General features: G+C 46.2%; 1 protein-coding gene and 1 long non-coding RNA gene across 2 annotated transcripts in view; one reads left to right on the forward strand and one right to left on the reverse strand.

Moving 5' to 3' along the window:
* Window positions 1-26,792, reverse strand: part of LOC150038926 (uncharacterized) — a 99,797-nt gene that overhangs the window by 68,695 nt on the left and 4,310 nt on the right. The window lies entirely within an intron of this gene.
* Window positions 6,854-26,228, forward strand: LOC150038928 (carboxypeptidase B-like). The gene is made up of 11 exons (XM_090328224.1): window positions 6,854-6,933; window positions 7,038-7,113; window positions 11,763-11,887; window positions 15,924-16,023; window positions 16,115-16,216; window positions 17,065-17,166; window positions 17,722-17,832; window positions 17,924-18,014; window positions 18,972-19,174; window positions 25,465-25,549; window positions 25,889-26,228. Exons 1-11 carry the CDS (start codon window positions 6,863-6,865, stop codon window positions 26,086-26,088), a joined length of 1,266 nt encoding a protein of 421 aa, XP_090184350.1. The 5' UTR covers window positions 6,854-6,862; the 3' UTR covers window positions 26,089-26,228.

Raw genomic sequence — 26,792 nt, forward strand, 5'->3', positions numbered from 1 at the left:
CTGCATGTTTACCGAATGCTGGGAGAGCCAGTGTTTCCTGTACTCCTCAATGCTGGGAGAGCAATCTACAGCCCGTCCCCACAGGCCCTCACCTCCAGCTAAGCAGGTCCTGGCAACAACAGCCTTTACTGGGTGCGTTGTGGGTGGCATGGTCTATGATTGGCTACTATCATCACACTTGGCAAGAAAGCCCTGCCAGACGCCACCAAGAGCCTCCGCTTTTGCGGTTGTCACTCAGAAGCGGATATATCGTGCTTCGGTCTTCGGCCCCCACGTGAGAATACTGAGGTGTGGATTCATTGTTCTCTTGAGCGCTGCTCTTTTGACTACCCATCATATCTTCTGACTAGCATCAGTCCAAAATTTTAGGATACGCAGACTTCTCGAGTCTGTGTTGGTGCTCCTGTCAGCTGTCAAAATACCTCCCGGGATCTCACCTTGAACAGGCTTGCCTCCGAGATGCTTGCGGTGCTGCAGTATGAGGTCATTAATTCTAGTGTGAGCTCCGCCGTACTGTTCTTGCTTTTAGAGATTCTTGGATTCTGGAGTCATCTTCGAAACCTCAAGCGAGATGTCAATCCAGCAATTTAATTCTCAGACTTCCTGGGAAGGATTTTATTATCTACAACTAAGTCCACATTACATCTAGTCTTTCAACATTGGCATTCCAGCATTAAAGGGTTTCACTCCTAATGGGTTTCGTTCCAAGTCCTCCATCGACCATGCCGATCACATTTCTGAGCACTCAAATGTCAACCATGTCAGAGAAATTTGGGAGAACCTGATGCCAACCTATTTCCCTCAAGTGTCAATCAGAGTGCTCTTCGCAGGGCTGGTCTATGAAATCAGCTCACGGTAACGCAGTCGGGAGAAATCCCAGGGTCTTCGCCTTACAATCTGGGAGCAGAACGCCATGCAAACCTGGCCAGGATGGTCCAGTATGGGCAGGGTGCTAGAACCATCTAGCGACCGTGTAAAGAGCAGCCCCTGTGAGCCCAGGAGTAACTGTCCTTCTACACAAATGTAAAGCCAAACACAGACCTTTATAAAAGATGCCCATCATCAGGTGAATAGCAAACCGGTTGTCAGAAAATATCAGCCACTGAATTGATCGTACGCTGTTCCACAGGACAGTTTATATGATTAACATTTGTTTAGTAAAAACTGCCCTTTCCTCAAAAGGCTCCAGGAGCCTTAGTGCCCTAACACAGAATTGTAAGACTAAAAATATAGTTGCCCTTTACCTTTCAAACTAGAACAAAACAAATATTTCTCATAATTTGAATTGAACATGGAAATATATAAATATATATATATATATATATCTCCTCACAATGTGGCTCCATGGATGTCAAGATGTATAGATGAAAGTATATCTGACTCATTTATTGAAGGACTCAAAACACCTGCGAATTCTTCCCTAAAAGGCATCCTCTGATATATACAGCCCAAAAGTAAAACAGAAAGATGGACTGTGAGAATTAACGCAGATAACCATAGGCACGGAACCAGACTGATTTACTTGGTACAGTTCCAGTTTACCTCCCCTCTCTCTGCCCTGATTAATCGCCCTCAGCACGGAGCGAGGGCCTAGTTGTGCTGTTTTCTGAATTCCTGTTGATGGAGTGTTGGTAAAAGGAGGACCGAGAACCCACTGCCTCCTGACTGGCCCATTCTTCATGTGCTAATCCATCATAACTTGTCCGTTTTAATTATCTCCCAAATTCCAAATGGAGATAACACTTGCAGTCTCCAAATATTTGCATGATTAAAGATGTTTTCTTTGTTTCAATAAGGAACCTGAAATTGATGAGTCAGGGAGTAAGATTTATGGGATGAAGTGGTTCTGTTTATCTCCCAGCTTTGAAAATGACAACTTCCCCACCAGAGATATGCAGTCTCCTGCGATTAAAGAAGATGATGATGTTAAAATACACAAAAGCACACCACACACACACACACACACACAATAGTACATGTCAGGCAAGAGCCTGCCAAAAAAAATGTTTACTAGCCTCCCTCTCCATATCCGTAAAAATGCTGTTTATTTGAATATTAAGTATAATTACACAAATTTAATGGGCCATGGGTGCACCTGTGTAACATTTTCAGGTTGTTTTTGCCTTCCTTGGAGCAGTACCAGCAGAGTGGGTCATGAATGAGTTACATCCATCAAATCACGGAGAATTCTGGCTTCCTCAAAAACTGGACAAGGCAGTTAAAATGTGACAAGGAGGGAAGACTGAAGCAATCAGTCATCTTGTCTGGGTGCAAACAAAACTACAAGCCAACTCTTTTCTGAAATCTCCTTTTGGAAAATTACCTCTCACACAAAATTCAACTGCATTTTTCACATCAAAATCAATGCTACCAGGATGATAAGGTACCAAGACAGAGGGAGTCATTTTGGATCTATTGTGTTCATGTATAAAACAATGCCAAAAGGAACACCCCTTCTTATACAACTAATACATACTAATTTGCCGAAAACATTTACCTTCCTACTTAAAAAAAATACTACCATGAACTATATACATTGATAGACTATGGTGACGATGTTGGGGAGAAAAGTCGTCTTCTTCTGCCCTTTCTGAGGTTTTAGTTGGCATAAACTTCCTGAAGCAAACTTTTCTCGACATGTATTCCTATATACATCTAACAGATATCCAGGAAAAATGCATAAGATTCCAGATTAAAATTCTCAAAGGAGGTTTAAGTATTGTCATTCACCAAAACAGAGGGATAAGGGAATGGGTCGCCAGGATCAGATGACTAAGAAAAGCACCTCCAACAAGGGACAGATAAGGGTTTCCTACAGATTTAAATCACCACCTTCTCTACGCGAAAGATTTACTAACAGTTTAGAGTGACCCTTCTCTTCCTGGGACAGAGAGAAGACGCCTACTTCCTCTGTGCCTGCTCTGTGCCTTCTGCTGTCTAAAATAGTCAGCTCAAAACAGTCATTATCTTGAAGAACTGTTTGAGTAGAGCGTGATTCTGGTTTTCTGAAGTCATATGTTGTGGGGGGAGTGAGTTTTGAGCACTGACATAGAGTAGTGATGTGAGGGAATGGTTTTTATATTCAGTCTTTTCTGTGCACTCTCCAGTGGACATGAAAACAAGCACAGAGCACTTGAACTTCTTGGAATGATAGTAGCTATTTCCTATGACTTGAAAGTGGCACATGCCCCCATTGGTCCCTTCCCTCATCATCAACTGGCCCTTCATGAGTGAGGAAGGCTTCACCGGGTCAAGTCCTCTCTTCTAATTAGTCTTTACCCATCAGTTTCCGGTGGCCCTTGAGCTGAATGCCCTGTCTACAGGAGCTCACCATCGGATCCTCTTGGTGACCCCATACTCTCAAACGAAGGGGAAAGATACCAAGGAAATCCCTCTGTTTAATATTTGTGCCTCAACTTTCACCAACCTGGCACAGCAGAACTTTGAAATGGAGCCTTGCTTGTCTTTGACCCAGGATCCGCATGTGAACTTAACAGTGAAACTGCAATAGTTTCTTCCAACTTGAATCAAATAGGCCAGATATCCTCAGAATTGTTACATTCGTGTGGTCCCATTCCCAGGACAGACGAGTGCTTTCCAATTCCTTTTCCTGGAAGAGATGCTTCGGAAGGACACATTCCACAGCCAAGCATACCGGAGTAACCAGAATTGTAACTGCTCATTTCAGCGGGACTTGACTGTCTGGGTCGACTATGCCAAGGGCAGTGTTTGGGAAACACTGTATGCCAGGCTCCCTTTTTGAGGGTTTGAGGCACTTATTAAGGATGGAACAGCTGTATGCTATGCAATGAACTTGTTTATTTCTGTTCTGAGCAAACATATTTGACCTCTGTATCCTTTCCTACTTAGCATCATAGAACACGCTTGGGAGATAGCATCCAAGAGACTGAGGCAGCTCATAGAAGGAATTATAACACCATGGGCCAGTTCACAGACTCTGAAACCCCACCACTCCACGAGACCCAACAGGCAAAAGAATGCCTCTTCATCACCAATGCTGGGCAGAGAAAAGAACGTCAAAGCAAACGTGAGATGGGAAAGCACTAATGAAACTTCCCGGTTGTCACCAAAGGTGATGGTCTCCTTTCCTGGTGGGTATTGTCACTTCTGTTAGAAGTTTGGAGAATAACTCAGACGAAGAAGCCATAAGAAGCAGAGAGTCTTCTCCCGAGCGAAGCTAAAAGTCAGGTCCTTTTCTAGCCACCCCACTGGCAAGCGTGTTGACCAATGGTCTTGGCTTGAACTTGGGAGCTGGTGACAGTGTGGGGGGCTTCTACTTAGGCAGCAGCCGTGTAAGAGCTGCACAAGTATTTGGGGGGGCTCACACCAAATTTTTCAGGGTTATCATACAACCCAAACTAGGCCAACAAGTATCCCAGCATCCTAACCTCAAGAACAGATGCAAGGCAGACCAGCCCATGCTCCATTTCAGTCCACCGAGATGCCATCTGAAGAGCTGAGGTTTCATTTGCGGGAAGAGTAACTTATCTCTCCAAATGAGTCACTAATACACATGGATACCAAACCTTTACCTACCCGCAGCCATCCTGTTATTAAATGGCAGAGTTAACCAAAAGTGGAGAGGCCAATGCCATGGCTGAACTTCCCAGTTCCCTAAATAACAACGTCCCCCTTTCCTTTAGCTAATTTGGTTTTAGAAACGAACAAGAAAACGTAGGACAATGTACAGGGGCGAAAGAGAGAATCCACACCCAATGGGTGGATTCCCAGCCTCAAAGCCAGAAAGACATTACCAGTCCTTAGCCACAAAGGCAAGGTCAGTAGGCAAAGGGGTCTGTAGGCAAGGAGATGAGACGCCGGAGGGACCAGCAACAGCACGAAACGCTCTGAACCAGCAGGACCGGGCTGGAGTAATCTACAGTAAATCCGTGAATAATGAGCGAGGGATTGGGTTTACCGTGTAGGTGGGGCCCAGAGCACAGGGTAGGGTGGGGAGGGTGGCCAAAGAGACACCCTAAGTGGGGACACTTCGTCATTAATTCTGAATATAGAAAGAGATCCAAGGAAGTGAGGACCCCCTCCGGGGAAGCCGACTGTTCCAAGCACGCAGACGAGGTAGTGGGGTGGTTTTATGACTTCAGGTGAGTTTATAAATTTTCTTTGATGTGACTTTTCATATAGTTATAAAACCAAAAGGGAATTCTGGAAGGCACTTCTGCCATTGATCCAAGAAAATAATAAAATTTGACCTTCTTAAGCAAGCAACATCTGTCTTACTGTTAATCTCCCTCTAACATGCCTTTATTAAACAATGCCAAAATAACTTAGAGTTTTCATTGTCATCATTCCTTTGTCCTTTCTACTCAACAAAGAACCCTGTACCTTCTACAAAGCGAATTAAAATGAATAAGACACAGTTTGATCTCTCAAGGAGCTTATAATCCTAGTGAAAGGAAAATACTCACTAATATTCAGCCAGAATACAAAAACTAAATAAAATATGCAGAGATAAAAAGCAAGCATTCTAAGAGGCTGAAGGGAATAATTAATACTTGCAAAGGAGTCAGGCTTGTCAAAGTCAATGTATTTCCTACATTTTCAACTTTTTAGTTAATTGTGTTAACCAAATGCATGTGAACCATTCATACCATTGTATTAAAGAAGTTATATACCTGGGACTTAAATACTTTATTTATTAATGAAGCCAAGAGAAACAGGAGGACAGGAAACAAACTGAAAGAAATGCTGCATAACAACAGATTGCACTCTTTAAAATTGACAATATTATTAAAGATAAAGGCCAAAGTTTTAGTCCAGATTAACAAAGACTCAAAGGGCCAGGGGCAGGTTGATGCCATCTTCGATTGGATTCTAAAATCCTTCACCAACATTGACATGTGGTCTGCTGGAGCTCTGGAAGACACACATGCTGTGCTGCCTCCTCAGTCAGGGTCATTATGGCTGGTGGACTCTCCCTCTCCTCCCTCCTGACAAGACAAGCGGGAATGCATGCAATCGCTCGAAGATCCTGCTGCATCCCAATTCCAGTTCCCATGAATGCTGTCACTCAAGGCCGCTGCCCACGCCTAGCAATGTGAACCCTACCAAATGCCACGTTAGACACATGGGATGGAGCCAGGTCAGGCCCCTGTGGTCAGCCTTGTCACAGAGGACACATCCTCACGGAAACGTTGTTAAAGGTGTAGAACGTGGCCGGTGTTGTTGCGTCCGTCCACCCTGAATCCCTTCCATTCTGCCCATCTTTCTGAACTACTTTTGCAAGGGTATTTGAAGAGCAGTGTTACGACAATTGCCTCCATCCAAAAAGGCAAACAGAAAGCTCTGTGTGAAGCAGGGCCCTGGAGCTCACGCCTCCAATCCTAGCTATCTGGAGGGCCTGACATCAAGAACAGCAAAATCAACATATCAAACTGGAAAGTGTAGGAAGGAAAAGAGAGTGGAAATCCCCTGGAAAGGGGCTTTGGGGAGGGATCCTTACGGCACGGACCCACAGGCGTATCAAAACCCATCACACGTATACTTAAGTCTAAAGGACTCGTGAGCAGTTCTCTGTTCAAAATGGGAAAGAAAAGACTCCAGCACACCTTTTACTGAAAACCCATTTTCCTGTAGACTATTCGAGGACTCACATCAAAATCTGACAAATATAACACGAGATTATTTGCTCTGTTTCCACAGGTGTTGAAAGAGAGATATGGTGTAAGACTTTACACAGCTATGGACACAGCAATGCCAGGAAACTAATTAATCAAGATCAGATAGGGCCTGTTTGTAGTGTGGAGAAGAGAGGAAGGACACCCTGGATTATAAAAGCTGGCGGGCCCCCAGCTCGGCAGACGGACTGGATCTGGTCAGGACAATGAGGCTGTTTCTTGTTCTGTTGGGTGCAGTCTTGGAATCTGCTCACTCGTTGGTAGAGCAGTTGGAAGGGTAAGTAATAAGTCCTCTGAAGAACAAGTTTGCACAAGTCCCCAGCCCAAACATGTAAGTATAGTGCCCAATTTAATTTTCTACTCTTATATCTCACCATGTAGCAATAAAGTCTTCCGTGTCAGTGTTGAAGATGAAGACCACATCAAGTTAATTCATGAGCTGGCCAAAACCCACCAGGTAAGAACAATTCTATACAGGCCAGGCTTACTTGGCACTGCTTTCAAACCATTCTGCAGAAGGAAGAATGACAGAACATTTCTACAGCATTTCTGGTGCCAGCATTTCTTGGGCAGCGTGTAATGCCACATGTTTTTTTTTTTCCTCTGACGAGCTCACGTGCCATAAGCCCTGCATAAGTCCACGCAAACTTTAAAAGATCTGACAGGATGACAACTGGGCGAGTTGAGTCTCTTCCAGAAGGTCAGACACTATCACATAGACAGTCACTTCCCTTCTAAGGCAAGAGAGAAAAATGATCAACGTGGATAGCACTGAAAAACTGGGCTTTAGTCCAACTTCAAATTCATTTCCACATCCCGTGTATCATCTGTTCCTTTGATTTTCTTTCATTCCAAATCAAACAGCTTGAGTTTTTTTATGACCTTGATTCTGGTCCCCTTAATGACGTGACTTGAAGGAGAAAAAGAACATGGAAAAAAAATTTGTAAGTATGATTTCCATACTTTTGCCTCAAGAAAGTGAACTGTGCAGGCTACTTTTTACAGAAGTATTATCTATGGGATGAGAACTGACATTTTCAATCATGGACATAATGTGTAACAGGGTTCTACTGCCAGCTGTAAACAGTTTCACTTAGGCCCGTACAATTTCCCCATGAATGGATAAACTAAAATAGTCCCCTTATTCCTAAAGGGCTGTCTGTCTAGCTTTCAGATTTTACCTTTGGCAAAATGGAAGAAGAGGGGGACATGCTGAGAGTTTAGTTTTCACAGAATCAGTCACCAATTTCTGCCTTATCCAATTTAGGAATTCCTTCCAAAAAATGGCATACGAGCGTGCCAGCCCTGACTAACCCCGTTTGCTCACTTCTGGGCACACTGGCACACACGGCCACTTCTCAGAACAGCCATTTGCCTTAGACGTCATCCTGCAGGCCTTCTTCATGATTCTGAGCCTCGAGCGCCTTCTCCAGCTTTAGAATCCTTAGTGCTCGCTCCCCACACGTTACGTTGTCTCTAAGATTCATCTCCCCCCTCCGACATCTCTCCTAGCGCTCATTTATAGACTCTTGACCCTTCCGGTCACCTCTTCTCTACATTTCTTAAGGTGTAGCTTAGCAGAACTGACAGCGGGCCTCCAGGTGTGTTCTGATGAATCGGTCTGCTGGCCGTCATTTGTAAGGCAGATGTTTATCCCTGGGTCCCGGGGTTCTCTTCAGTACCTCGAGGCATCACGCCATACTCATGTTCCATCAACACTGCTGGGCTGCTCCTCTTCCCAGCCTCAAACGAGGTAACCCTCCTCCCGGGCTTGCCCAGCTGATCTCTGTCTTAACTGACTGCAGGTGTTTACATGTGTGCTGTTAAAAATTCATCCAGATACCCTATTTTGTTTTGTTTTGTTTGTTTGTTTGTTTGGGGGAGTCCTGGGGCTTGAACTCAGGGCCTGAGCACTGTCCTTGGGCTTTTTCCTTAAGGCTAGTTCTCTGCCACTTGAGCCTCAGCACCACTTCTGGCTTTTTTCTATGTATGTGGTACCTAGGAATCGAACCCAGGTCTTCGTGCATGCTAGGCAAGCACTCTACCACCAGCCCCAGATACCCTGTTTTGAGTGTGTTGAGAATTCTGGGAATTCTCATCCAAGGAAAAGAATCTCCTCCCTAAATTTGGAATGGCCAGAAGTCTGAGAAGCTTAACTTTCACCTTTGTCACCGATACGTATTAAGAGAGCTCCTATGTGGCTCTCCTGATCAGCACATCAGACTCCTGTGCACCAGGGCCGGTGTGAGGGCCGGGTGGGCCACTCAACTCCTCTCCACTCCCTGGCTGATGATGACCACAAACGTGGGCTTCCTCAAGTATGGCACTGAGATCAAGATTCGGTATTCTGCCAGGTTAGCAATTTCTTCTGAAGCTGAGGTGAATCAGCCCTGATTTATTCTTGCTTAACCAGGCTGGTTCCCAAAGCCCACAGCTTCCTCCTCCTCCACATCCCCCCCCCCCGCTTTCCCCTTGGGGCAGCACAGCCCACCTGCTCTTCCAGTGTGCTCTGCAGCTTTGCTGGAATCCATGCCTGCCCCCAGCCCTGCTTCTGGGCTCACCTGTTTTCCTATTGATGAGATCCCAAACTAGCCCTCCCCTCTGCTCGTGAGCCCTCGGAGCTCAGCTTCTTCCAGCGCTGCTGAGAAAGTACTTCAATCCCATCTGTGGGGTTCTGTTATAATTCATCTAAATTCAGCATTTTCCAGCGGCCAAGAGCAGAGACTCTGCTACCCTGGCCTTGAGTGCCTCTAAATCTCCACTTCCTCCTTATAAAACAATGCTAAACTATGACTTACAGGGTCGTGGTTAACACAACAGATAAAGGATATAAGGAAAGGACTTGGGATATAAACACAAATAGCTACATTTGTTTTTCAGTGTTACTATACGTAGATCTGGGTGTTTTATTTTTGTTATTGGTCAATTGTAGATCTTGAACTCAGGGTCCAGGGACTACCATATGCGTTACTTGTCCCATGCTAACGTTCGGCCACATTGGGCACAGCTCCACTTCCTGTTCTCTGGTGGTTCATGAGATTCAAGACCCATAGACTTTCTTAGTGGAGCTGGCTGCAAACTGTGATCCTCAGATCTCAGCCTCCTGAGTAGCTGGGATGACAGGCGTGAGCCACCAGCCAGCACCTGGCTAGACCTGGGATTTAAAACACACACACAGTTTATATGCCGGGGTGGCGTCCATCGCTGCATCTACATTTGAGCCCCATGTTCTTTTCTTTATGCTGAAAACACTTGTGCTTAAGCATCAAGGTGACAATCCTTTGCTTACGTTGGTAGTGATTTCAGCTCTCAGGAGGAGGAATAGGGAGAAAGACAAATAGCAGAATTCCTTCTCAGAGAGGACAGAGCCGAGCAAGAGTTAACTAGGACTGCCTTCTCTTCTCCAGCCACCGTCGTCAGGCTCTACCCTCTAGCAGAAGGATGCATAGGGTTTTTTTTCCTATATTGTTTTTCCATCTTGATTTACAAAGAGCCTCTTGCTCCCTGTAGAAATCTAGTGTGCAGAGTATATTCTGGGATACAGCCTTCCTGATAAGCTGCTCACAAGGCCGGCTTTGTATTCATCCTTGGCTGTGTGCGTCCTTCCTTCCAGCTTTTGAACGTGTCCTTTTGAACATGGTTATACTGGGCCATTTGGGGCCCCCATTGTCCTCCAACAGGCTTTCTTCATCCTCTTATTTCCTCTTCTCGCAATCCAGGCTGCACTGCTTCTCGTACTGGAGAGACGTATCGTAAAACCCGCTGTCTTCTCCACAGACCTTTCTGGTGTTTTGCCAGGCTTCCGGGGTGAGGTTTCGTGACATCACCATCTTCATCAGTACTGCAATCCCAACGACGTTCCTCCCTACTGGGAGAAACTAGGCCTAGAAAAGAGGGTGCCCCGCTTTCCAATTTTAAAGAAGGACATTCTCCCTGGGACTTGAGAGGTGATTAAAATCATCCAGTCTCTCCCAGTCGACGTGGACAACAGGCACTGACTAGCAACATGAAGCCAAGAGGTCTCTTCTTCCTCCGTGTTTGTCTTCCACGCCCTTCTCTTTGCAGCTCTGGCTAGCTGGAATCTGTCACGGCCCACCCTTTCTCTGTCCTTACCGCGACATGTCTTTGCACCTCGTCCACTGTTTCCCCATGCTTATCTTTATCCTCTCAACCCTGTCTCGTCAGATCATATTCCCTTTCCAGCTACCAGTGCCAGCTCCTGTCAATCCCTCCACGAGACCCACACTCAGACATCATCTCCTGGAATTCTTTGGAGTGCTTCCCTTCCTGGTCCCAGCCTTGCCAGTGGCCTAAGACCCATGGCTCAAGGCCCACCGGACTTCCACAGTGGTCTGAGGGTAGCCAGGACGTGGTGTAGGGTAGTGGACCCCAGGCTGCGTGTCTGATCCTAGCCATCAGAGCTTACCTCCTTGGTGTCTGTTGTGCTGTCCCTCAAGTCTGCCCAGCATGTCTTTTGAGTTCCCAGGCAGGGATCCTCAACATTCCCAGCCTAAGGTTAGCTCCCAGATCTAGAGACTGGCAACACGTGGGAGCGACCTGTGCAAGGATCCCCTGCCTTCCCAGCCCCTCCGCTGCACAAAGGAGAAGCAGGGAAGCATACCCCTGCAAGACTCGGCCTAGCACAGAAACTTGCACAGAACTAATCGCCAAGGCACACTCGTAATTATAGGGACATTGAATGAAAAGGAAAAGCGTAATTTCTCTCCACTATTTCCCGCCTATAGTTAATTTGTTATCATTCATTCCACACATTTATCCATTACCACAAAGACTGTTATCACTAACAAGTAGGAAATCGATAAGTAGAGGACAGCAGTTACCGAATACTACAATGAACAAGCATTGTGGGGAATAATTACACGCTCTTTGTGCTTGCTGAAAATCAAGGGTGTGTTTGTGTTTGTGAACATTTTTATTGACATCTAATTGCTTGGTCCCGACCTTGTTCACTCAAAGGGAGATATTTTAAAGAGATTTCATGGGTAATTTGAGTTTGAAAATTCCTTGGTGGAGTAGAGCTGTCAGGTGGTAATTCACACCCTGAATTGAGGAAGTCTGATATATGAAACTTTGGGTTCCATTCAGATTGACTTCTGGAAGCCAGATTCGGCCACACAAGTCAAACCTCACAGCTCAGTTGACTTCCATGTCAAAGCAGAAGACTTGACCACCGTGGAGGACTTTCTGGGAGAGAATGAGTTGCAGTACGAGTAAGTGAATGTTCTACAGCTATTGTCATTCTCCCCCAGTACCCAAGCTACTGAATTACCCTGGAAAGGTTTAAAAAACAAAAATGGATCAAGATTGTGTTCTGCATCTCAAGAGCCGGGGCCACACAGAGAGGCCCTGGATTCCAAATCTTAAGACTCCATCAGGTGGATTTTGTGAGCAGTTACTGCTCTAATGGAAATGGGTTTGACTCTTGAAGGCTTAGCTCTTCTGCCTTATACTCAATCTGTTTCTACTTTACCAGCAAGCGTAGCGTGCAGGTCACCCCGGGAGCATTGCTGTCTGCCTGGCACAGCTTTCCCCTCCTATCTGGTCAGATCCTTGTTTGGGGTGATCATTCAGACCCACTGGAGCCAAGAAGGTACTTCATCTTAAAAACAAAGCCAGAGACAGTCCAAATAGCTTTTCCCCCAGCCTATCACCATTATTTCCAGTGGTAAAGAAGGCATGGAGAGAGGAAGCCAGAATAAATACTAATAACAACAATGACAGTAATAATAACACGGCTCCCCAAAAGCCTAGAATTGGCTGCCCTGATCCTTCTATGTCTCCTGGTCTGTCCAGGTCCTTCAAGATCAAAATGTTCTTTTAAGTTGGGGCAGTTATTGGCCCAACATCTCATATCTACTTCTTACACATAACAAGTACCAAGAAGGCTAGGCTAGGTAATGGCCCTGTCTTAGGAGAAGGCAAATGTAAATGAGGGTTTGCAGTAAGAGGTGTTAGGAAGGACAGAGCTGGAGATTGAGGGCAGCAGAAGACAACCAGGGGTGGAGGAGGGATGGCCTACAAAACGATGAGAACTGAAAGATAAGGACCAGGACAAGCCACACTCTAGGCAGAGAACAGACTGTGTGCCCGCAGGCTCAGAGGGGAGAGAGAAGGTGCTAGCCCAGAGGCATCTCGTGGAAGAAGGAGAAGTAAGGTCTTTAGGACAAAGCCAGGGTCCTCTTCCAGGAGGGACCCCGGAGCAGAATAAGTCTCCAGCCCTAGTTCTGAATATTCAAATGTCTACTCCGCAATTCCCCACCGCACACACACCTGGACAAAATAAGACCTACATCCTTCTCACACTACAGCTGGTTTTTTTGGTGGTGGTTTGGTTTTTTGTTTTGTTTTGTTTTTTACATCTTAAAAACAGGAAAAAGAAATAATGCCTGCATCAGGGCAGGTGTCAGAGACCTGTGAAATCTGTGCAGGCCTCACAAGCAACCTAGAACAGTACAATGAGCAAATCAATCCTTAGAGAACAAACAGGCCAGTTCCCCTCCCAGCTTTACAAGGTATTGGCTGTGGGGCTTAGGCTTTCTGAACCTCCCTATTCCTGATCCGTACAAGGACACTCACAAACTTTCCAATGGTGAACATGAAAAGTAAACAAGATGTAAATGATTTTCAACGAGTACTGCCACCACGGCAGAAGTTGCTGGGGCTGCTCTTACACACGGAGGAGGAGGCGTGCTCCGTGCCTTGCCCAGCTCAGTTTCCCACCCTGCCCAAGGGGAGCGCTCAAATGTGACCTGTTTTACAACAGAAACATAACCTCTTAAATTCCAAAATGGGATCAAGACTCATGGCTGTGACATTTTGCTCTTCTCATAACCAAGCAAGAAATCTTGAAACCCTAGTCTTTAGGAGCCTCCATAAAAGAAGCTCAAAACATGAGACCCAGCAATTTCCTACCACATAAGCAGAATTTAGTATGTTTTGAGAAAATATAAAGAATGACAATAAAAAAGGAGGGTCATCAACTGACAGCCTAAACCATGTCCTTTATCTACTCCTGTCTCAAAATGGTGACATGGTTCCAACCCCCACAATCAACTTCCAGATACAATATCAGGTAGAAAACTCACTCTTCCTTTCACATTTCTTATTTATTTATTTAACTTGTTTGAGATCGGGATTTAAACTCAGTATTTTTGCTCATCAACAGGCCCTCTACCACCTGAGCCAGGCCTCCCACCCCTCATCTTGCCTTTTTGGTGGTAGACATCTTAGGAGTTGTGGATAAATAGCCATCTCATCTAGAATACAGGGTGTTCCCTGGGGGCTAAGGTCTTATTAATGTCCCCTTCTCTATTCACTGAGGAGCAAGTGGGTAGCTGGTAATTTTCTAAATATTAAGTAATAATAGGTCCCCAGAAATCCCAGAGAAGCACTCCAGCAATATCCTTGCTGGGGCTGCAAGCAGTCCCTGAGAGTCCCATTACTGCTTCATAAGGTCTCTAATTTGTATTTAGTCGGTTCCCCACCGGCAGGAGTTTGCAGTTGTATTTGTCTACAGCAGGAACCACTGTGCACGTCACACCCAAAGAGCTTTGCAGGCTCTTTCCAGGTTCTCATTCTTCTCTTGACCAGGACTCATCTCACAGGGCACTTTGGGTCACCTCCTAAATGATCGTGCCCCCCAAAATTGTAAATGTATGTAAAAAGACAAAGGTGCCATTAGTTTGGCTTCGTAGGTTGTGCTTTTGGACACAGGCGGGTGGGGGGAGGCAGGAAACTGTACATCTTCAGCGTATGGCTGAAGCTAAATGGACACAAATCTTTGTTGGGTAGCCTTCTGTTGAATGCCCTCCTAAAATTGCAAAAAGAAACTTTGCGTCTCTCTACTTATCTGATCCAGGGAGAGATTGCCAGGCTACTGCCTGGAGCAGATGGTTTTTTTATCCCCCTGCATATTTCAGTCACATAAGAAAACATCTTTGGACAGCAATGGTTACAAAAGAAGTCCAATACTCCATTTCCCGTATTCTCAAATGGGGATAAAACCACACGGTATCCCTCTTTCCTTCTCAGATGTTGCTTGCACTCCTTGCTTTGTTAGCAGTCATTCTTATCTAATTTGCTTACACGTTTAAGAAAAAAAAAAGATAAGAAAAAGGTAATCCTCTAAAAGGAGCACATAAAATGATAAAACCATATGTGCAAATCTCTGTAGTTTGGAGCTGCAATGCCGCCCTCCTTATATTAAGAGACATTGTTTTAATCCTCTACGGAGTAGCTCATTATTTAGTAATAGTATTTTTAATAACCCTGAAGTAGTGTTTTTGTCCTGAAGTTAATAAAATCAGATCATCATAAGGCAGGGAGCCTCGTGTGAGGTCAGCGCCCTGCCTCCTGGGTCACTCTCACATTTCAGGCTGGTCCTGATATGTTTCTGCGAGTTACTCCAGGATGTTTTCACTCAGGGCTGCCATCTGAAATTTAACTCACTGTTTCATTAGACTTGCTTTCTCCTGGTTCTGGATGAAGCTGCTAAATATTTAACACAGTAATGAGTCTCTCAGACTCTCTCTTCTTGGTATCACACGATAACAACACTAGCCTGGCAATGTCATTGCTCTTCCTTGCACATCTTAACGTGAGGCTGGGGTGCAGAGGAGGAAGTGGTGCCCCTCCCCACAGAGCCAAGCTCCTGAGAGATAGGAGATTGCCGTGGGGATGGCCTTGCACACAGCTGCCGACGGGATATCTGGAGGCTGTGCGATGTCTGTGAGTAATTAACTTGTGACATCCTTCCTCTGTGTGCCAAGAGAGAAGCCATATAACCTACATATTTTGCATGCTGGCTGACTGTTGGAAACCTCACTAAAGTCAAAGTTTATAGGGTCAGGGGGTGAAGCTTGATGGTTGATATCTTTTTAAGTTTTCAGATCCTTTTTTTTATTGTTTTGTTTTGTTTGGGGTTTTTTTTTTTCTGTGTCTAGCTTTTAGTTGTCCTTAAAAATCATTTTCCTAAACCAGTTTTCTAAAGCTAACTTGTAAATCTTGGCCAAACATAGCCCTGGGGGAATCCCTGTGCTCTTTTCCCTCCCATCTGAACCCTGTGTCCCCAAAGGCTCATTCTCTGTGAGCAGTACTAGAACCTCCCTCAGGCAGTCCAGATGTCAGGTCTCGGGGCCACCCGGAGGACTGCCTGGGTGCCCCTGAGACTGCGCTCTGCCACGGGCAGTGGTGGTCCCCTGAGTACCCACGAGGACTGCGCACTGACACCCACTGTGCTCCATGCAGGGTGCTGATCAACAACCTGAGACACGCCATGGAGGCTCAGCTGGACAGCCGGGCCCGCACCACAGGCCACAGCTACACCAAGTACAACCGCTGGGAAACGGTACGGCGTGCATGGGTGGGAGACGGTCAGCCTGGCCCTGGAGACTGCACCGGCAATGTCCCATTCACCCACGGCCCGTTTCCTTCCGTAGATTGAGGCGTGGACACAGCAAGTGGCAGCTGAGAACCCAGGCCTCGTCTCTCGCAGTGTCATTGGAACCACCTTTGAAGGACGAAGCATGTACCTCCTCAAGGTAATTATCTCCTACCGTGACCTGGGGCTGTCTGAAACTTTAAATCAACCAATTCTCATGCACCCACATCTGCTTTGCAGATACTCCTATTCCAAAGGTTGTCATGACTCTTTTCCTGCCTATATCCCCCCAAATAGATCCCTCTCAGCTTCTTTTATCACATGTGGATTTTTTAAAAAATCATTACTTTGATTTATTCAAAAGGAAAATGCAATAAAAATAAGAAAAGTCCTATAAATTTAAGCATTCCCGTGAGCAATGTAAATCATCTGGTCTACCTCGATGAAATCTCTCTCTCCCAGCTGTCGTGGCAAATGCATTTACCAAAAAGGTCCATAAACTTCACATCTATCCAGCATTACAGAACAGAACAGCGATTTCGTTTCTGTCAGCATCTAATGTCGCTTTTGTCATGTAATACTAATGAAGGGAATAAAGAGACGCGAAATAGGTAAGGAGAAGGAAAATTCCTTGTGAGATTACAAGCAATTGTGATTACTTCTAATTACTCATCCAGTTGTCTTGGTCATGTCACCTAATAATGGCAGCTAAAAATAACCTCCACATGAGTACAAATTAGGCAGGGTAATCAGCTATCTTCTGAAAAATATGCGCTTGTCAAGCTTAATAAAAATAATAAACAGCCCTGTGAGCTCTCTGAGGAAACATGGTGAATGTCTAGGGGTAATAACATGCCATGTAGGTTTAAGTTTTAACTTAATTTTGGGAGAGACTGTTTCTTGCTGTCAAGTTTGGCCTGTGGAGCCCAGCTCCCAGCAAAGTAGGGAAAGTCAACCGTTGATGCCAGGTGTTTAACCACACCTTCTCTTTTCCTTTGCTCATGACAGGTCGGCAAAGCTAAAGCCAATAAGCCAGCCATCTTCATAGACTGTGGATTCCATGCAAGAGAGTGGATTTCTCCTGCATTTTGTCAGTGGTTTGTAAAAGAGGTCAGTATGCAGAATGGATTTTTGGCAAAGGAAAGGTAGAAAGTATGTCTTTGTTTCAACTGATTCCTTACAACCTGGCTATGATAAGAGAAAATAAGACAGGGAGGAATCTATAATTCCAAGGTCTTGCTTTGGAGTAGCTAGCTTCCACATTTGCCAATGGAACTTTTTAAACACTTAGAAATTTCTATTAATTTTTGAATTTCACCCACCGGATCTCCCTCCGCTTCGGTGAACAGACAGATAGACAGAAGGGTGAGCCAGACACTTAAAAGAAACCACCCGCTTGATTATCACATCTTGATAAACTTCAAAACTCACAAGTCCATGCTGATGTAAGTAGATGATTTAATAGATAAACAGAAGACAAAGAAACCCTTGCTTACAGAATTATGGTGACCATCTCTACAAAAGACTGATCAAAGATGCAAAAATCACCTTCCGAGCACCCCAACATTGACTAGCGCGAGCACAACCTCCATCTCCCCGGCCTCCCGAGGCCTGTCTCAGCAGCCTAACATTCCCACACGCCTTCCCTTCCTGACCCACCCACAGGCTGTGCGCACCTATGGACAAGATATCCAAATAACCTCGCTCCTTGACGGGTTGGACTTCTACATCCTGCCTGTGGTCAACATTGATGGCTACGTGTACACCTGGACCACGGTACACAGGCCAGTCCTGAGAGGGGTTGGGGGGTGGGTCTGGGCCCACTACACCCCAGGACACCTGGCCTAATGGTACAACCTGTCCCCAGAACCGCTTGTGGAGGAAGACCCGCTCTGCCCGCTCTGGGTCTTCCTGCGTCGGCGTCGACCCCAACAGAAACTTCAACGCTGGATGGTGCAGTGAGTGTTTGACTGACCCTTTCTGCACACATCAGTTCAAACACAGAAACAGGAAGATAACATAACACAGCCGTGCCCAGCACGAGAAAACCTGTAAGGCTGTACATCTTAGAGCTCTTTCTAAACACCTGAGAGATAGATAGTCTATTGAATCATTTGACAAAGGCACGCTGAGTCAGATCGCCGAGGCGCTCCCTGTCCTCGAGCTCTCAGAAGCAGGCAGGGGACCTGGCTGATCTAGTCCTCCACACTCTGGGGTATGCTCTAGATACAGCTGTGCCCAGCAGCCCAAATGATTATTTAAATAGAAATTAAAAAGTGCAGCAAAGGACGAGTCTGGGACCTGGCACCAGTGATGCATTCCAGTAACCCCCAGCTCAGAAGGCTGAGACACACAGGATCCCATTGTATAATCAGCTAAGCAGAAAAGTTCTCAAGATTCTGTGACTACAATAACCAGCCAGAAGCAGGACTGGAGTCATGGCTCACAGGGTAGAACACCAGCCATGCAATCAAGCCTAGGGGGAATATAAGACATTGAGTTTAAGCCCCTATACCACCACCAAAAAAAAAAACCAACCAACCAACCAACCAACCAACAGAATGGTTCTAGCAATATAGAATTTCTCATGGATACTATTTTAATCCTACTTATTAGCATTTTAATGCTCTGTTGATTTTGTTGTATAATACCACCTAGACATGAGTGAATTCTCGTGCACTTTTTTTAATGACATCCTATCTTAAAAACTGCCATCTTGTCCTTGTGAATGGATGCATCCATCCACGTCCTATCTTCATACAGCAGAACGGCAAGAAGCGCTCCTAAGCAAGCCCTGTTGGCAGTATCTAGCGTCCTCCTTTGGAAGGGTGAAACACCAGAAAATCTCCCAGGACCAGGTGAGTGGATGATCACTGACCACAAGTACCAACATTTTCTTTTTTTCTTTGTGCAAGAAACCGGAGCCTCTCGGAGCCCCTGTGCCGATACTTACTGTGGACCTACACCAGAGTCTGAGAAGGAGACCAAGGCCCTGGCGGACTTTATCCGCAGCAAGCGCTCCTCCATCAAGGCCTACTTGACCATCCACTCCTACTCACAGATGCTGATCTACCCTTACTCCTACGACTACCTCCTGCCCGAAAACAACCAGGAGCTGGTGAGTGGACAGGACCCTGGGAGGACACTGGGTTTCTTGTACCAGTCTTAAAAAAAGAAAACTCATAAGAGCAAGTTCCTATTTTGACGTGTGTGTGTGTGTGTGTGTGTGTGTGTGTGTGTGTGTGTGTGTGTGTGTGTGTGTGGTAGTAGAAGCAAAACATTTAACAATGGATTTACAAGGAACCCGCAGTGAGCTGGACAGATTGGCTAAAAGACTTAGATGCGGAGAACGGCTTCCCTGGGGTATTTTATCTGCTAAACCTCAAAATGGCTTGCTTTTCCTCAGGCTTCTGCCAATACAAACTCGAGGGATTGTTTCGGCCACATTTGGGTGTGACCAGTGGACTGGGTGGGTTTTGTCTGGCTATGGGAGGCCAACTGGCACCACAGAACACAGAGAGGCTCCATTAGGAAGGTGCATCTTGTAGATGCCAGGCTCACCCTGAGAGCAAATCTGTTGTAAGCCCAGTCTTTCTACATGGAGGAAGCACTTCAAATATCTAAGCGTCCTTGACTGAAAACAATAGCAGTCTGGCTGGACAATCAAGATACAGTCCCACAAGTGCTCCCATTTTACAAATTTTATGGCAATTCATATTGACAATGATCAATGCGGAAGCATTTTTAAGAGCGCGATTGTATCCTTCATATTTTTTTAAGTCTATGAAACATCTGGCTGCCAGAAGTTGAGTGCAATGATCTAAAAGAATAAGCCCAAGACTTAAATCATTTGAATTACACCAGAGAGGGAGAGAGAATTCCACCTAGATAATGACATAAACATTTGGCTCACCTAAACACATGAACTGGAAGACCCAGAAACTTTAAAAACTGGAAATTGTTGTTTTGCACTTTCGGATTCCCTCTTTCAGAGACCAACTAAATATGTAATGCTGTAAATATGTTATGGGAAAAGGAACTAAACAGATAAACAACCCAGTCTCCTAGAAAACTGATGGCTAATAGTTGACTGGGTTGATCATATTTTAATTATTTTTTAAAAGAATAAACTTCCCATTTTCCCTATCTATATATCCCAAAATAATGAAAACCATCCTAGTTAGAAGTATTAAATGTCCAGGTTTTCACTTGCCCAGTCTGTGTGGGTACCCCCATCCTGATGCACAAAAGCTGGGCGTGGTCAACTCTGACTTCTGTCCTAAATCTCTAACTGCCCCAGGGCAAGAGGTTACAGCCATGGAGTGAAGCAATCACTTCATGTCTGTTCTGCAAAGAACGGTAACGAAGTATTTGGAGTACTTTTGCTGAAGTCTCCAAGTTATTGCCGGAAAGGAATCAAGCCCTGCCTTGGGAATCTTGTAAATCTGCTTTGCTCACTCCTAGGGGAATTTTATCCAGGAAAAATAACTAAGACCAAAATTGCTTTGTGGGTTTCATGGGCCCAGTGCATGTGTCCTGAGATGAGTGACCAGCTTCTCTGAAAGAATGTCCCAGCTATGACCTCAGGAATTCACATTGCCTTGGGGTATTCCTGCCTCTCCTTTCCTAGCAGAAACAGGGCAGACTTAGCTAGACCATGCTAGGAGCCCCAGTAGCCCTGGGTCAGAGCTATTAGTTGTAACTACAAAAGAAAAATTTCTGATTTCTGAGCTGCTCCAATCTGACAACATGCATATACTTACATGATGATGCTCTCTGAAGGAGCTTTAAGGGTTCTGCTCTAGTTTGGGCTTTGGTGTTGGTTTGATTTTTTTTTTTGCTGGCCTGAGCCACTGGCACTCAGCCACTCTGGTATTTTTAAGATGAGGGACTTACTTTTTGCCTGGACTGGCCTGAAACCGCACTTCTCCAGATTTTAACCTCCATGCATGAGGCAAACACCACTACACCCAGCTGTGGGTTCTGGCTCAGGGCAAGCACAGCAAGTCTTGACTAGTCAGCTGACCTTGGGTGTCAGAAGGAATTCCCTGTCACAGGGGCTCTGATGCCAGCCATATTGTTGACTGAAAGCCCAGCGCCAAGATAATCCCTGTGCCATTTGTACTTCAGAAAAATGGCAGGCAATTTTTACTCTCCCAAATCTTTCCTGGGCCAGGCTTCCACAGCGTTCACAACTGGTTTGAGACCCGCATGTAAGGCAGTGCCCTGGGTCTCCTGCTGAGGTCAGCACCCCAACTGGTAAAGCAGCATTCTAGCAAGAACGGACCCAGCAGAGATGCTTCAGATGTGCTGCCACGTCCTCAGCAAAGAAACACCTTTCTGCCCTGTTGACTTCTTGTTAAACCCTCTTCCCTGGTTTTACTTTCGGCCTTTCAATGAATTTTTCCCTGTGCACACTCTCCCCTCTAGAGGACATGTTAGAAGCACGTGCTGTAAGCAGAGACCAGGAAATGCTAATAAAATACCCTCCACTGACAGGACAGCCCCCCCACATGCACACACGCATGCACACACATGCACACACGCATGCACACACACGCACACACACACACACAAAGTATACTCCAGCCAAGATGCCGAGAGTGCCAAGGTTGAGAAATGCTGCCCTGAACAAAGATAAGAAACAGAGTCACATTCCTGGCCCAAGGCTCTCACTTACACCCTTCTCAAAAATAGAACTGGACACATCGCCAGTGCCAGAGCCTGGCAGATCCCACCATACATGTGTTATTTGGGACAAACACCGCTTCTACCAAAAACAAACAGAAACGGCCGTGGGCTACAGGCTTGACTTTCTGAAGACCTGGAAACCATGTCAGTGGATCAGCAGGAGAAGGAGTCAGATGCCCGTCAGGAAGGTGCGTTCCCATGCTCCTCTGGCCCCCATGCTTCCTCCTCCTCCAGGGATGCTGACAGCTTCTCTGTCTGCACCAGAACCATCCAAGATAAGTTGCCCCTCCGTCCCTCGGTATCAGGGACAGTATCAGGGACAGTTTGTCACAGGACAGAGGAAGGAAATTGCAGTTAAAGATCGCTTGGGGGCTCCACTGTGGCCTGGTTAAGCTTGGAACCTGAAGTTAGATACTAAGTGCTGAAGAAAAGGCTTCCTCCTGTGATCAGGAGCAGCCTCAGCTAGGGGCTTTTGTGTTGTGTGTCAGTGCAAGATAAGAAAAAGGTGGCCCTGTCCCGATGCTGGCCCCGGTGATGGGAGGCAGGGGCTCAGTGCACAGTCATCGTTGGGGGCATCTTGGTCACGTGGTACCTGGAAACCCAGGTCACTGGAAAAGGCCAGCCTCTGCTCATTCATCTCACCAGGCCCCTGGAGCCCAAACCCAGGCAAACATCATACTACTCTCTCCTTTGTCTCTCAGGCTTTGAGCTAGATGTGACATTTTAGACTTTCTCTCCGCCTTTTACGCTAGGAACAAGGCCCTTTTTAAGGAGATGAATGACAAAAGAGGACATGCATAAGATGCAATAGGAAATTCATATCTAAGGATTAATAAAGGCTGGCCATGTTTGGCCTTGACTGAGAGCAAAGTTTCCTGTGAGGCTGGTTTATATTTAGCTCCCTTCTGTTCTTCACAATAGGGAAATGCAGCTCCAGTGACAGACGTTGCTTTTGAAGTATCTGAAGGCCAGGAGGAGAAGCCAGAAAGAGCATAGGTTTTAAAGAAGGAAGAGGCTGGCTGAACTCCACCATTCTCAGGGCACATCCTCCTATTTGGGGGTTCTTTTATCTGCAAAATGGGGATAAAAATGCCCGCTCTTTGTAAGGCATAAGGCTTTATGTAAATGTTAGTTTTCATCTGGAACCATCTTAGTGAGAAACAGAAGACTTGCTTGCTCCTGGAGTAGCAGCGTCTCCAGCACAGCCAAGGATGCCTGCGGTGTTGAAACTTCTTGGCTTTTTCCACCACCTGGCTTCCTTTTCATAAAAGTGCACAGGGGAAAGAAGCTGCCTAACTCTCTAACACCTGTGCAAGTGTTCGCACCACCTTCCCAGTCTGTGGTTCCCAGCAGGGGCATCCCCCACTCCAGTGGAAGACTGGACCAGTCCCACTGAGCAGAAGATCCTCTACGGCAGACCCCTCTGTGAGAGAATTCCATGGGGACGAAATGTGGACAGATCATGTTGCAAAGATAAATGAGTAACATTTCTGAAATTATGTGAATTCTTCAAAGGAAAGGAGCCATACCGATTCCGGGATTTTTGTTGTTGTTAAGATGATTGGAATTTAAAATATGATATTTTAGTTGATGAATGTCTATTCTTTTTTTTTCTCTTCTTCTGGCTTTGGAAGGGCTCCTAGAAAGGGCCTAGAGACTTCATTTGTGATTAATGGAAGAAGTAAGGTGCATGGATGCCTGAGTATGGCCGGTCATCCTGGGACCACTGAGGCCTCTGCTCGGGAGGGTCAGAGCCCGACACTGCCACCTCTACCCAAATCACCTGCAGGAGAGGACTCAGCCACCTGCCGCGTGGCTGCTGAGGGTACAGTGTGGGTGTCCACACCAGACACCGTGGTGTGTGTCTGGTGTGCCTGTCCACATCAGGGGATCACAGGTTCAAGGCCAACCTGAACGACGCTGTGAGAACGTGTGAAAGGGAGCCCCTTCCTGCAAAGAAGTCATCTTCTGAGAACAGAGATGCAAGAGCTGCAAGTCACAGCACAGAGGACAACCGAGGCATGAGCCCCCCTGAGGAGAGGGGCAGGCATCGCGCTTTTAGAGAGAATGGGGAAAAGGGGGTGCCGCGCTATCCAGGCTGAGGAGGGCACAGACCAAGGCGTCAAACTCAGCGGGCACCATGGCAGGACGAAAACCCCAGCCTTCTGACCCCAGCCTTTGGCATGGAGTCAGACACAGGACAGCTGCTTCCAGAACGCCTGGGGAGGTTTGGAAGCGCCGGATCCCTTCCTGCACCCAGACCATGGTTCCAGGAAAGCAAACCCGACATGTGCATCAGGGAAGTTGTGACTTGACCGACTAATTGATTATTGCAAAAAGATAATAACGATACTAGATCACAAGTAGTCCTGTGGTTTGGGGCGAACATTTAGAGATTACATAATAACAAATATGTTCAGGGACTTGGCCATCGGGCATGTGAGTCAACAGATGCCAACGGCAACCACCAAGTCACCTAACTGTTCTCTGTAACGTCTCGGGTCTTCCAACTTCCACATGCAGAACTTGACACATTTGGAATGAATCCTAGGGAGCTATAGTTCTACTGCTTAAAAATAACGAGTCATGGCCAGCCGTGACTCAGGAGGCTGAGACCTAGAAAATCCAAGGTCATAGCCAGCCCAGGCAGAAATACCTGTGACACCATCTCCAGTTAATCAGGAGAATGCTTAGACTGGAGGCGTGACTCAAGTGGTAGAATACCAGCAATGAGTGGAAACAAGAACGGGAACCCAGAGTCCAAGCCTCAGTGCTAACCTCATTAATAACAGTAATCAATAATTCACAACTTGAAGGGAGGGGGAAAAAGAGAAAAGCAAAGCCTTCAAGAAGGCTTCTCTGGAGGAGGAGAAAGTACATCTTATCTGCTTGGAAACCAATAGAAGGAACTCTCGACCTCCCAAGTTATGGATCTAAAACTCCAAGGAGAAAAGATAGTTCCAGGAAATGAATTGCATCACATCTGTGGGCCAGAACAGAAGTTTGGGGCTTAAATTTTTATAGCTTTAAGCCAGACACCAGTGGCTCACGCCTATGATCCTAGTTACTCAGGAGGCTGAGATCTAAGGATTGCGGTTCAAAGCCAGCCCAGGCAGGAAAGCCCATGAGACTCTTATCTCCAATTACTCACCAGAAAACCAGAAGTGGTACTGTGGCTCAAAGGGTAGGGCTGCAGACTTGAGCTGAAGAGCTCAGGGACTGCACGCAGGCCCAGAATTCAATCCCCACAATCAACCAAAAAAAATTATTTTTATAGCTTTGCAAATGTTCTAGCTTGTCAAGGAAGCAGTAACAGGTAGGGAGCTGAAATCCTTGAGAGCTTCAGGATGTGCCCTGTGCCTTCGACTCTACAAAACTGGGTTTGAAACTAGAATGGGGAGTTAGGAAAGTTCCTACTTTGTAAAAATGAAACGGTTCTCACTCAGCAGCTCCCTTGCACTTTCCCAAGAAACAAGAAGCAATTATGGTGCCAACCTCTGAAGAGAGCAAGCCTCGTAACCAGAATGAATCCCAGCTAACTCCCCGTGGAGACGGCAGGGGGTTGAGAAGCCCAGAGCCTGCTGCCTCCAACAGGAACCAAATGTTTGCTTGTGGATGCAGGGGCCAGGACCAGGCCTGCTTAGCAAGAGCAGTCCTGAGTCCCTCTGGCTGCAGCTCTGCCTGCTGCGTCTTCACTTCCTGCTGGTTCTCTTGCAGAATGCCCTGGCGAAGGCCGCAGTGAAGGAACTCAGCTCTTTGTACGGCACCAAATACACCTACGGTCCCGGAGCTACCACAATCTGTGAGTCTTCCCCGCAGCCAGGAAACTACGGGCCTCAGGGACACCAAGCGGCTCTAAACACTTAGAGAGACTTTGCCTCCCACTGGTTTCTATAAATCCTAAAACCATTTTCCTAGTGAAGAAACACCCCGTTCAGATCTGTTTTGTGGGAGTAAAACTGGACTCGTTCTAAAAAAAAAAAAAGAATATTAAATGTGGGAGCCCTTGGCTTTCCAGTTGACTGGAAAGTACTTTGCTTGGGGAAATGCACAATTGTAAGGGGGGAAGTGGTCCATTTTAAAATCTGTAGACTTAAGAGTTGATGCGCTCTTGCCCCCTCTCCTTCTCTGCTCGTTTCAGATCCTGCTGCGGGTGGCTCTGACGACTGGGCTTACGATGAGGGGATCAAATACTCCTTCACCCTTGAGCTCCGGGACACAGGCAAATACGGCTTTACGCTCCCCGAGTCCCAGATCCGCCCCACATGCGAGGAGACCTTGCTTGCTGTCAAGTACATTGCCAACTACATCCTGGGCAAACTCAAAGCCACGGGCGCCTGATGCCTGCTGCAAGGCGCGCTGTCCACTTCCCGTCTGCCCTGAATTCTTTTCTTTTCTTTTTTGGGGGTGTGGGGCCAAATGAAGATTTTGCACATCCTAATCTTTTTTTCTAAGCTTCTGTGTCTATTAAACTACTTGGATCTTTTTAACCTGATCATAATAAAAGTGAGTCACTGTACCTGGAAAACAGGGCATAGTCTCTGCTTCTGGGGGTAGGAAGGGGAGCTGTGAATACACCGCAAGGGGTTTCATGAAGAGATCCCAGGACATGATGTGGCCAGATGTCAAGGAGCTGAAGCCCTTGGGGGTGGGGGGGTCAATCAACACTTGAGTATGTGAGGACAGCCTCTCGATCAAGACACGGAAAGGAGGATGAAAGGATATCTTGGCTTGGCTCCTAGGTCAGCTCATTCTGTGGGCTGTCTACTGCATGCTAATAAATTTCATTCCATGATTCAAGATAATAAAAAAAATGGTAACACTTCTGCCCTCACAGACCATTAGAGAAGACAGATACTATGTACATAACCAGTGTTTAAGAACTAGTTACTTCACACCAAGCAGGTGCGTGTGAAGTATGCAGGTGTGTGACTATGTCAGGAGAAGAGGAAAGGAGACTCCTTGAGAAGATTCAGGAAGAAATGAGCCACAACTACTGTGCACCCCCTTCAGACCGAGGGCTCCTCGGTGGGTTCAGAAGAGGG

This window comes from Megascapheus bottae, unplaced genomic scaffold (assembly GCF_031878675.1).
Source record: "Megascapheus bottae isolate mThoBot1 unplaced genomic scaffold, mThoBot2.hap1 H_3, whole genome shotgun sequence".
Classification (NCBI taxonomy): domain Eukaryota; kingdom Metazoa; phylum Chordata; class Mammalia; order Rodentia; family Geomyidae; genus Megascapheus; species Megascapheus bottae.

Excerpts from the sequence above, each read along its gene's own strand:
- LOC150038928 (XM_090328224.1), top strand. The coding sequence starts at position 6,863 with ATGAGGCTGTTTCTTGTTCTGTTGGGTGCAGTCTTGGAATCTGCTCAC. Across the intron at positions 6,934-7,037 it reads TTGGTAGAGCAGTTGGAAGG|CAATAAAGTCTTCCGTGTCA; the intron begins GTAAGTAATAAG and ends CTCACCATGTAG. Across the intron at positions 17,833-17,923 it reads ACGTGTACACCTGGACCACG|AACCGCTTGTGGAGGAAGAC; the intron begins GTACACAGGCCA and ends ACCTGTCCCCAG.